The sequence below is a fragment of the Parasteatoda tepidariorum genome, chromosome 6 (genome assembly GCF_043381705.1).
Source record: "Parasteatoda tepidariorum isolate YZ-2023 chromosome 6, CAS_Ptep_4.0, whole genome shotgun sequence".
NCBI lineage: Eukaryota > Metazoa > Arthropoda > Arachnida > Araneae > Theridiidae > Parasteatoda > Parasteatoda tepidariorum.
In genome coordinates this window covers 90,617,576-90,630,343 of record NC_092209.1, presented here as the reverse complement: position 1 = coordinate 90,630,343, position 12,768 = coordinate 90,617,576, and the positions used below count along the sequence as shown (strand labels likewise).

The 12,768-nt window shown below is 28.8% G+C and overlaps 1 protein-coding gene across 1 annotated transcript in view; it reads right to left on the bottom strand.

The window, feature by feature from the left end:
- Positions 1–12,768, bottom strand: part of LOC107452876 (puratrophin-1) — a gene marked incomplete in the record, with an annotated part of 51,985 nt that overhangs the window by 25,697 nt on the left and 13,520 nt on the right. The window contains 6 exon segments of the mRNA XM_043044267.2: positions 1,585–1,663; positions 2,018–2,137; positions 2,839–3,344; positions 5,306–5,491; positions 7,629–7,793; positions 10,746–10,868. Coding sequence (XP_042900201.2) covers positions 1,585–1,663; positions 2,018–2,137; positions 2,839–3,344; positions 5,306–5,491; positions 7,629–7,793; positions 10,746–10,868 — 1,179 coding nt within the window.

Below are 12,768 nucleotides of genomic sequence, written 5' to 3'. Positions count from 1 at the left end.
CAAATTTTGAATTTTCCTTTGTAAAATTACTTTCTTTTAAATGATGGAAAAAAGTTGTACACTTAACAATTCAAAATTTTTGAGACTATTATTAAATAATATTGAAAAAAAAAACACTAAATATTTAGTAAAAGTCTTTTTTTGTGTAGAATTATCTTTTGGTAAATGAATTTTATAATTATGTGCAAAAATTTTTCAATTCACTTAAAAAGTAAATGGGGAAATATACAAAAAATAAAATTAATAATAAGGGTTTCAATCTTCAGATCACTCTACTGGGATCATATTTCCCAGCAATTACGCCTTATATTCTGATAGTCAGAAATCCGAATCTGTTGGAAGAAAGTACGTGTGTTCAGAGAAAATAGGTTTTTGTGTCTGAGTTCGTAACTTTTTTCTTATTGTCTGCATTTATTATTTAGCGTATTTAAGGTCACCCCATTGAACTATTAAGACTGCCACCTAGTACATTTAAATCCAATGATTAGATCAAAGGTTATTCAGGTTGTTTCGTTTATTTATTCTGGACATTGCACGTAAGAATGTCTATTAGTAAACAAAAGTTACATTACATTTTTTAAAATTCTGGTCTAGTAACACTTAACTCAAAAATGTTAAAACTACCCAAAAATTTTAAAACCATTAAAATTATTTGCTTCTAAATATTCACCAATATTTAACTACACTATTTTTTAAGCAATGAAAAGACAAATGCACCGACAATTGCTAATATGTCGCTTGACTAAAAATGGAAATTCGCTATTTTTCAAAATGTTAAATATAATTAATACTAATTGTTGAGAGTGCAGTGGCAATTGTCCCTTAAGGTCAGCTCATGCTTGTCTGGAGTGTAAATATAAAATGAATGATGAGAGATAAGTTTGCTGAGGCATTCAGAACATTTAGTTGTCGAAGTCAGCAGGATGTCAGTGACTGTGGACTAGTTGCACACCAAAGGGATCTAATCAGTGCTGGATTACCCATTATGGTTATTATTTATAAGTATTATTATAGTTTATGTATTATAAGATTTATCAATGTTTTTTAAGTTCCAATTTGTCATTTAGATTTTAAACGAATCAAGAGTGAGCAAAGAAGCGCCATGTTTCAAAAACGATTAGACATGTTAAGTTTGATGTTTATCGAATCAGATGTTCTCTGTGAAATCATTATAGATGAGTTTATTGATCGCAAGAGAAGAAAAAAAGATTTTTGAATACCAATTTTATAGTAGCTTTGATTTTGTAAAATGTAAAAAACTCACATTTTTTCAACATAAAATTTCACATTTTTTCAAAATTTTTTGATCATTTTTTAGTTTAATTTAACAAAATAAAGTAAAATTTAATTTATTATTATTTATTTTCATTTCAAATATGCTTTCTTAATTGAAAAGATGTATAAATACTATTATATTTGAATAAATAAAAAAACATATGAGAAAAAATATTTAATCTAAGGGCCCCAAAAATTTGAATGGCCTAGGGCCCCACGTACGCATAATCTGGCACTGGATCTCATTAGATGAGAAATTTATTAATTAAATAAAAAGTCAGGTATAAAATTAATGACAAAAATAATTACCTCAATGATGTATGCTAAGGACTTGACATAATCTCGTTCAGTTTGAATCATTTCCCTCACAATCATCATCAGTATTCGACTGAAAAGGTAATAAATAAAAACTCTAAAAAATTGATGCACACTTTGTTTTCATAAAAATTTGAAAAAAAAAAATGTAATAAAGACATGTAACACATAAAAAAAAAGCCAATCATAATGGCACACAAAAAATCATGTATACAAAGACTGTTATTATTAAAAATATTTTCACATTTTCAAATTCTAATTGACCATAAAACTTTTCAACCTACAGAATACCCAGAAGAGAGGAATCCTGGAAACTGCATAATTTTAGAGTCAAGTAATACTTTGAAATATAAAATTTAAAAGCAAGTTTAGATAAAAAAAAATATCTGCAAATACTATAGTTGAATTAATTGGTATGAATCCATACTTATTCGTGACATTTTCTAGGGGCGACGATTTTATTGAAAGTAGTTCTTCAAAATCGGAACAAGATGCACATCTCGTTAGATGAGCAGGCTTCTCTAATTCGTCCTGTTTCGATCCAGTGCTGTGAAAAAGGCAAAGACTATTTTTAGATAATGAAAAAGAAAAGAATATAAAAATTTGTTCTGAAACCCAAATGCATATACATTTAAATTTTAACAAAATTTTGCGCATAAAGATAAAAACAAAAGATGATTAAGAAGAAGATGTGGCTGATTCAACTTAAATAAATTTTACATAACTAAAATTAAATAATTAAAATTAGATAATGGAAAAGAAAATAAACAATTTTGTTCTGAAACCAAAATGTTTATAAATTTAAATTTTAACAAAATTTTGTGCATAAAGATAAAAGCAGTGGAGGATTAAGAAGATGTGGCTGATTCAACTTATATGATTAAAAAAATTGTTTACATGTGTAGAAAGGTAGAAATGATCCCATTACTGTCAAGTTGTCTTTAATGTCATTCTTACTTTTATGATATTTCACCATATCTTTCAAATAATTCAAGTAAATAAAAAAAAATATTTACACACAACTATACAATTTTTCTTTAATCAAAGTTGAATCTCTATAAAAATTATTTTTTATAATGAATTATTACTTAGCTTAGCAATGATTTAAGAGATTTTGATATAAATGAAGATTAAAAGGAAGTCTAAATTTCTTGGAATTTTATAGCTAAAAAAAAACGTTCAATCAATTTGAATGGAAAGATATTCAATTTCAAGATCACATTATTTTTTAAAGGATTGTGTATATACCTATTTTGCAATCTATAATCCTCCAGAGTTTTTTGTCTCAAAGCATCATTTTGCTCTCGTATAGCATCAGCAAATCTTTGCATCTCTTCTTCGCAAGCTCTCCAGTTACGATCTGAGGACGTTTCATCGTTCAGATTGTCGCCAGTGAGAGAAAATGATCTCGAAACTTCTCCGAGATAATCTCTCGAGCGTGCCAGCATCATTTCCTCCGTCAGAGATCCTCTCTTAGCCATCGCATACTGAGATCGATTCTGGGGGCGCCGCCTCTGCCCCCCTCCGCTCGGACAAGAACGGTAGCTGCTCGGAAAGGACGTGTAAGAGCCAGCTACAGAATCGCAATTGAGGTATGTTTGGGACGTGTTTCGAGAAGGATTCCAGAGACATGGTTTGTTCACGCTCTTGAACCTCAGTGAGGGCTGCTTTTCCGTGTCCTCATCTTCCAAGAAGAGAATTCGCTGTCGAGTTCGGATCAGCTCAACAGTTTCCTCAAATTTAACTTTTGATGCCTGAAATGGAGAATGATCATTAATAAAACCCAAAGTAGCACCAATAATGTTTTCAAATTTAATTTTTTTAAATTGTCTGGCAGAGGGGATATATTGATCGACCATGTCAACCTTCTTCTATGTAAAGGTACCCTCCACATAGAATAGAGTTAACATGTATGATATACTAGTGAATTGGTATTATATTTCTGTAGTGGCAGATACACTACACCAGCAGACATACTTTTCTTAATTTTTTATAAAGATTTCCCGCAGTCATTATGGAAGAGTCATTGCAAGAGTGGGGTAATTTATTCAACACCTAACTTGTAATTTCTAGGGGATTCTAGGCAGGGTTTAAAAAAAAAAATTATTTCTTTTTTCTTTTTAATCAAAATGTGGGATAATATTTTAAACTCTTAATTGAAATCAACTGAGCTATTCCAAAGTATTTCATAGTGCAGGGTGCGTAGCCAAATCTTTCAATAAAAAACAAACACCTTTTAAGTACTTTTTAAGCACTTTATAGATTAACAAAGTGCAAAACATTTTTCAAAGACTTTGCACGATCACAATAAAATTACTAGTTTCTGACAAAGAACACTTTTCTTAATTATATTAGCCACCATAAAAAGATGGAGAAATTTTTCAGTTCGATTTCAGAGGGAGGAAAACGAAGCTTGAAAATGAGAAAGCACCTTTAAAGGCTTTTAAAAAATTTAAATCGAAATTAAGCACCTTTAAGCACTTTTTAAAAATGCTACACACCCTGTAGTATGTAACTATTCTACTTAACTATTAATTAATTTTTTCAATAACAATTCAAAAATATCCACTTTTGTCGCTTAACTATGCTAACATAATAATATAAAAAGAAGAACTGAATACTTTAAATATGATTTTATATTACTTTAAAACTCTATTTAAGATGCAAAAAACCCCTAACATTTATATTTTAGTAATACATGTTAAAGAGTGATTTCTCACTGCACTTGTCTGTATTATAAAAATGCAGTGTTTCAGAATTATGCATTAAATATCACCATTTAGCTGCACACAATTTATAATCTTAGAATTAATTAAGTTTTTTTGAAATATGTATTTCTTGTTTTCTTTAATCCATTGAATCAATATAATTTTTTTTAATATATTATATATATTTTATTTCAATGATAATTAAAAAATACTTGAAAACAATGGAATGATGAAAAGGTACAAAACGGACATGGGTTTCAGATAAAATAGTGAAAATAAGTCTTAGTACTAATAATTTAATAGAAAAGAAAGTGCAAATTCTTTTTGTCATTTAATTTAACAACATAGTGTTTTAAGTTTAATAATACAGTGTAAAATCGCGTATCCGGAATCGGTGGGACTTCCAGAAGTCCGTATTATAGATTTTTCCGTATAATACACCCCCNTCAGAGTTTGTAGTTTCTCTGAAATTTTTGATTTTTCTGATAAAAACGAACACAAATGCAATTTTATAAAGTAATTCGGGATTTAAAAATAGTATATTTTATTATTCTTTTGCAATATAATTTGCTGTTATTGTGTTTAAGTAGATCATATTGAACTTTTTTTAGTTTGTTGTTTGCCTGTTTTAAAAGAAGTCTAGCACACGTATACTGTAAGAAAAAAAAACCTGGTTTATTCTTTACACTATTAGGATGTATGCTATATGCTTATTACTATAATGCAACATTAAATGAAATTAAAGGACAATATTGCAAATGAATTCTTCCTATTTTTCATTAAAATAGTTTATTTAATATAAATAATGCATTTTGATAATATTACAAAAATTGTTATAATATAAATTTGTAACAATAATAAAATAAAAATTTAAAACATGAACCAAAAAGTAAAGTATAAAACTTAAACAAGCACTTCATCACGTTTCGGTATGACCCCATCAATTGTTTGAATACATTACAGCAACACTTGTAATCTAACTAATAGAAGGGTGAAAGCAGACATACCTGGCACTGTTCCAGCAGAGAGGGGTTGTTTAGCCTGTTTGCCAGCTGCAGCATTTCCTCAAAGAAGTCATCCTCTAGGTAAGGATGCTCCTGAAGATAGGATCGCAGCCTTTTAGAGACAGAGTCGGTCAGGTCTAACTTCAGGTGAGAAACAAACCTCATAGACTCTAGGCACCACTCGTATGCCTGCAACATGTTTTTATTAACATCTTCTTAAAAAGATTATCATACACTCATTTGTTTGTTTCATGATTTATGGCAACAGAAAAAAAAATGTTCCAACGGAAACTTTTTGTAATTTTATTGCTCAATTTTAAAATATTTCTGAATTACTGCATTGTTTCAGAAAAGATTCTTTCTTAGAATAATGCTATGAGGTAATGAATAAAGTTATACAGTCAAACCCAATTATAGTAAACCTTCAAGGGACCGAAATTTCGGTTCACTATAACCAAGAGTTCACTATATCGGCACTACAAACAACTTTAACTCCTTTTTCCGAACTGCTCCCTTTTATGACACATTATTAAAATAAATGACCCAAAAAAAGAAATATAAAAATGATTAAACAATATGTAGTAACAAAATATGTGTTAACTTTCATTTTTTATGACACTTCGTCTTCAGTACAAAAAATGTAGGGATGGCCTTTACTTAGGGATGGGAAACTGAGGTAGAAGTAGCAAACAAGAAAAAATGCTTCTGGCTACATTCCACGCAATAGATGGTTTTGAAAATCGCTATATGTATTTTATGTGGAAATTTCAAAATTACCAAAAAAATGAAGAAAAAAAATTAGTCAAAGACAGAAAAAAGTTAACAATAATCAATTTCCCCTCTTCTTTTGGCTCACTATATCCACAAAAAATAATATTATATGTGTATAGCAAGGCACGGAAGCGAACATTTCGTTCACTATAAACAATGTTCACTATAGCAGGGTTTGACAGTAGTTATGAGGAGCAGCCAAATGAAAATGTAACACTCACTGTAAAACACATTCCTTGCCAAGTTTGCAGTGTTACATAAAGATAAGGTTGCAAGGTAGGAGAAATGCATCGTCAAACACCGAAGGTTTATACACTTGCTTTGTTATTGCTCTTTGGGTAAGCATATAGTTTGTCTAAACACCCCTAGCCATTCTTCCGGACCCGTGGTTGTGACCAAGGTAATGTGGTATAACTATTTCAAGTAGGGGTGTGGGGTCATTATTCAGAATAAGTTTTGGCTCGGATCGGTGAGAGAAAGGGAATAATTTTCTTCTCCCTACTGTGTTAGCCTTAGAGTGAAAGAGCTCATCTTACCCTCCTTGAAATGCACTATTCTTGTTTCTATGGCAGCAGGCGGTCTCAGACTTCGCAGTGGGAGGAGTTCTTACCATAGACAAACTGTAGTTGAAAGTGCCTTTGTGCAACACTGGAGATGAAGAGACAAGCAAAAGAAAAGTAGAGATGTATGGTTTCATTTTCTGTTAGCCTAAAAGGTTGGAACCCTTGAAATTTATTCTTACATGTCTTTTGCATGTCTCTGAAAAGTGTGCACAAGTCAGTATAAGAAACTGTCAGCAGTTGGACAGAATCATCCTTTCGCATGCTCTCATATAGAGAATCTAGAGAGGAATAAGTTTCATAAATTTGGCCGGGAAACATTTCAACATAGAACTGATATTTCCCCTAGTGACTTTTACATTTTTGGTAATCGGAAGACTGACATTGTGGAATTTTGAGTGCTAGAATGGAAGAGGTTACAATTCTATCAGCTACATGGGGAAAATAAGGAAGTTATGCTGCTAGCCGGTTGTAGAACAGTGATGACTTTTTAAAATACGTGGACACTTTTTCAAAGATTGTAAATTTTAAGCAATTAAAAAAAAACTGTTGATATTAATAATGTAAGACATTTTTCTTTTGAAGTATTTCTGAAACGATGATAAACTTTACTAGGTTCATTTCTAAAATGAAGAAACATCTTAACAAACAAGTGTGAAATTAAGTGATTTATTATTATTGCTTAAAAAAATTGTAATAAAATGCACAAGAGGCGCATATTTGTTTTTTTAAAATTTTAATGATAAGGGAATTCAGGGAATTCTGAAAACATTTTTTCAGCATTTCATGGTTTACATGAACTTTACTCAAACTTTAAAATATGAATGAAGATGAAAAATTTTTAATTCTTGATTCTGTTTTTCTATTTTGTCATGCTATTCTTACATGACCTCCTACATTGTAAATTCATCTGGCATTTACAAATCACAAACTTCTTGCAATTTAAAGAAAATGTTAACTAATCTCATGGAAAACATAATTATTTTAATTTTTACTTTATCCAATAGTTGGTAACAGCGACTGGTGTCTTCTAATTTCTCTCTTGCATCTTCTAATCTTTCTGTAAAATCATCCAATTGATATTTCAAAGTGGAACTGATACCATTTTCTTTCACTTTTGGGATTTCTTCCAACAGGTCATTACCCCTCTCTATTTGACGCTATACAAAAATAAGAATAATAAAGAGATGAATTTCGTAAAGAAATATTTATTTATTATTATTTAATGAATATTTGTTTCCCAAGTTTCCTTATATTGCACTGTGTACATAATCATAGAAAGCATTTTTTGATTTCCATTAAGAAGACAATTGGAAAAGACTTAGATATGGAGGCAGGGTCTGAAATCAGAATGTCACAGTCAGGTATCAATGGCACCTGTATTTTATCTTAGTTTAAAAAACAGTTAAGCTAGGCATAATTTAAACTTATATTTTTAATCATAATGTCAATCAGGAAACAAAAATTTTAGGTGTAATTCTAGACCCTGAAACAGGCAGGGTGCTAAAATATGAAAATATCCCCTTTCCCCAAAATGAGCAGTCATCACAAAAAAGGGTGTTGTATTTCACAAAAATTTGCATAGCTTTTAAGAGACCAAAAATATATGCAATCGTCACGAATTGAGAGCGAAACAAAATGAGATTACAATAGTACGAAATTTGCTGCTATGAAATCGTATTAAAAAGTATCGGAGTTGAAAAAAGCTGTACAGAAATAGACAAATTCGACTAATAACTGCTGAAATTATGATAGCGAATGAATGTGTTAAAAACTGCTTGTCATAATAACATGGTATAAAGACGATCAGAATAAGAAAAAACAACTGTAAGTGGCCAAAATACAATCAGAAAACGACTAAGATTTGTGACAGAATCGTTTCGACTCGAACGCTTCATAAAGTGAAAATCTAAATTCAAAATTCATGTGTCATAAAAATGCATTAAAAATATTAGATTTTGAAAATTCTAGAAGAGAGGACCGAAAAAAGAATAAATTGTAACAGAATTTTTTAACCATCAGATTACAAAAAAACCCTATCAAATCTGAATTTTTTAAAAGTCAGATCAGATATTTAAAATTTGATTTCTCAGGAACTATTTGACCAACTATGTTCAAATTTTGTATCTTTGCCATAAAAAATTTACATTCTGTAAAAATTTGCATATCTTACAAATATTTTTGCTCAAAAACAAGTAAAATAATAATTAAAACATAGTTTTTGGATGGAATTATCTTTGGATAAACAAATTTTAAAATTCTGTGCCAAAATTCAAGATTTAAGAATTCCAATTCATCAAAAAAAATGGTATGTTTATTCAAAGAGAGTAGGTTTTTATGACTGTTTTTGTAATTCATTACATTAAAAGCTATTCAGGGTGTTTATTTGAATATCTTCAAAATTTAAAGAGCTACAAGTAATGTTTGCAATTTTCGCATGAAAGTTAATACGATCAGGGGTTTTCACTAATTTTATTTTGTATCAAAATTTAATAAAAAAATGAAAATACTTTACAATAATAGTATAACTAAACTTTGATGGTATAGAAAAAGAAAACATACTTTTATAGGGGATGATTCTCAACAATGCCAGTGTTATTTTTAATAAATCTTGTTTAATGGTACAAGATGAAATTTTTGTGGATAACCCCTTATCGTTTTAAGCTTCTTTTAAAAAGTGCAAAAACTACCAAGAAAATTGCTTGAAACTTTTTAAATTTTTAAGATATTCAAATAAAGCTTTTATCATTAGTTGGCAAATACGATTAAAATTATGAAAAAAACTTTTTAAATATTTTCAGCGAATTTTCAGTATAAAATAACCAGTTTAAATATACATTGCTGGTTAACATTACTGGCTTTCATTACTGGTTACAAAACATTACTGGTTTTATAGTTTTCAATGATTTTTTCTTTAAGTTTTAAGGAAATTTTGCAATTAATCTTAAAACTTCTTCAAAAATTTTGTTTAACTCCACTGAATATTTATGAAGTTATACCGAAAAAACGTAAGGCAAAAATTTTTTTAATAAAAATAACCGTATTTCCATAAATATTTACTCTAGGTTTACAAAATTATATGCAGTTATTAAAAATAGCAACTAAAGTAATCTATACAAGTTCTTTGCTTTATTTTCGGGCATAGGGCGCTGAAAAATATTTGTTTTCTTTCATAATTTATTGAAGGTTTCTCAAGTCTCTGAAAGTTTTAAATTTTATTGATAAGTATGAAAAATTGCATAAACTAAGCATCTTTAAAATTACGAAATGATCCTTAAAGTATTTCTTGAGAAAGTGTCACTTCCATTACAGGGTGCGCAGCCAAATCTTTCAACAAAAAATAAGCACCTTTTAAGCACTCAAAAAATATTTTTAAAAACTATATACATTAAAAAAATGTAAAATAATTTTCAAAGACTTTAGATGACCATGAGAAAATAACTAGCATTAAATTACACATTTTTATCTGAAATCAGGAGAGGGCAAACACTCTGGATTTGACTGTATTTTAAAGTAATCACAGGTAGCAAAATAAAATGTAGAGAAATTTTGCTAGCAAGAGAATAATTTTCTGAATACTTTTTTTTACTTGAGAGACATATATGGAAAAAAAACCTACAGAAGAAATAAATTTCTCACAACTCAAGTAAAAAAAAATAGAAAAAACTAGTTCTTAAAAAAAAATACCAAACACTTTTGTAAAAAGAGTTTATAATTTTAGTTTAAACGAAAGTATTAATTTTCAAACTATTTAATGTACCATTTTTAAATACTTTTAAATGTGAATACTCAAACCCATTCCTAAATAATATAATATATAGATTTTTAAATTGCGGAAAAATAATTAAATGAGAATAGTTATTATGAAGTAAAAAACTTTTAAACTTCATGGTACAATATCGAATTTAAGCCATTCTTCTAATATTTATTACTAAAAAATTGTATCAGTCAATTTTAATTTCTTCCAGTACCCCTTGAAGAAATAGGCTTTTCCTGGACAAAATACCAATCCTGTGAAAAATATAAAATATCTTGTATAGGTTCCTTTTCACAAGTTTATCTAGGATTAGAAAATCTATAGAACGTTACACATTTAAAGATAAATTTCTAACCATTGCTAGAAAATAGAATTTTTCAAAATCTTGCTCTTGTTCCCTGATACTATTTAAACTTTCTGCTAGGGTCTTATGCTTCTTAAGAGTTTCTTCACCTTTATGATTCAACCACGCCAAAATCTAGAAGAAAAAAGGAATTCAATTAAGATCATTTGATTCAGACATGAACAAAACACAATGTGGACATGTTTTAAGGGGATCTACACTCCCCCCCCCTTACACTAAGTATTTCTAATACATAATATAATTTCCAATAGTATAATTCCATAATATAATCTCCAATTTCAATAATATTGATTACAACTGTAATTGTGATTCCTAGTAATCACAACAAGAAACAATTGCAGGTAATTATCATTACAAGCAATCAAAATATATGATGACACATAATCGTGATTTCATGTAATCATGATTACAAGTAATTGTGATTAGTTGAAATCAAATTATATGATTAAAATTAATGAAGATTGCACAGTTTATGTAAATGCAGTATGTATGAGCATATATATATCTATGTACTTATCATATGCGTACATATGTATGTGTAAGTGCAAACATTGACATATTTTCGGATTATACAATGTTTGTACAAATGTAAATAATTTCTGCATGTACTTATGCATGTACAATATCTATGCATGAATGTATGAAAATAAATACAACATAGGTATGCAAAACTGGCATAATTATGCATTCATATACTAAACATGTACACACATGTTAGTTTGTATGCAAACGCAATGTTTTGTATGTACGTATGTCTAGACAATTTACGCATGTATGTATGCACAGACAATCTACATATGTACATTGCACAAAAAAATAAATGGACCAACCTGAATAACTTTTGATCTAATGTTTGGATTTCTTTGTTCTATGACTCAATCTTAATGGTTCAAAGAGGTGATATCAAATATGCTAATTAATTAGTGCAGACTATGCATTGAGTTATGAAATCAGACACAAAAGCATACAATACACATGCGTGTAAATGTATAGCACATACATGCTTGCATTCATTAGACATAAATATATTGTGTAACATATACATATTTTTTTGATATAAATATATCGTAAATATATTCATTAGACATACTTTGGGCTATTTTTACATATTTCGATTCCTGCCCACAAAATAGAAGGGTGGCCGCAATCTGGAAATTTGCGCTTTTAGCCATATCTTTAAAATTAATTGAGCAATTTAAAAAAAAAAAATTGCCTCTACTCGTGAAACTCTTTTATCGAAGGATAATTTCTTGCAAACAATAATTTTTGATAAATATTTATAATTTAATTCAATTGTGGATAAGACATTTATTAAAATAAATGTACCATATTAATCTACATAACTGATATAAAAAAAATTTGTATTTACCCATCCGAAAAATATATATATATACATATTTTTTCAGGGTTCCTACACTATTTTGAGAAAACAATATCCTGACTTTTGCAGGTTTTTCCTGACCTTTTACTATAAAATTCCTGACCCGCCGTTTCCCACTCCAACAAAGCTTTTAACATTGCAGTTTCAATTAGTAATAATATGCTACTTAGTCATAAGTATCATATATTGAATAAGATAGACACTTATATATTAAAGTGAAATTGGATATAGCACTTTATCCCAAAATATATTTTCAGAAAAATTGTGAAACATATTTTTAATTATCATGATTAGATTAAACTTTTAGTGTGTTTTTGTAGTAAGATACAAAAACTATTGAAATTAAAAAGATCAAGAAAATCTGTTGGATTATGGAAATATTATTTCATTTAATGTTAAGTGGAACCAAATGCATGAGTGTCGTCAGGATATAACGGGTTAATCTGCGAGATATGTATCAGTATCCTCAAATAATATTTACTCTTAAAACATACAAGAACATTTGTAACATTAAGTTATTAATTTTTAAAAATCACCAATTCACTTCAAACTGACTTTTCTTTTAAAAGATAATATTGAAATATAAAGGGGAAAAAAGTCAAGAAAAGTTAATTATATACAAATAAAAATTCA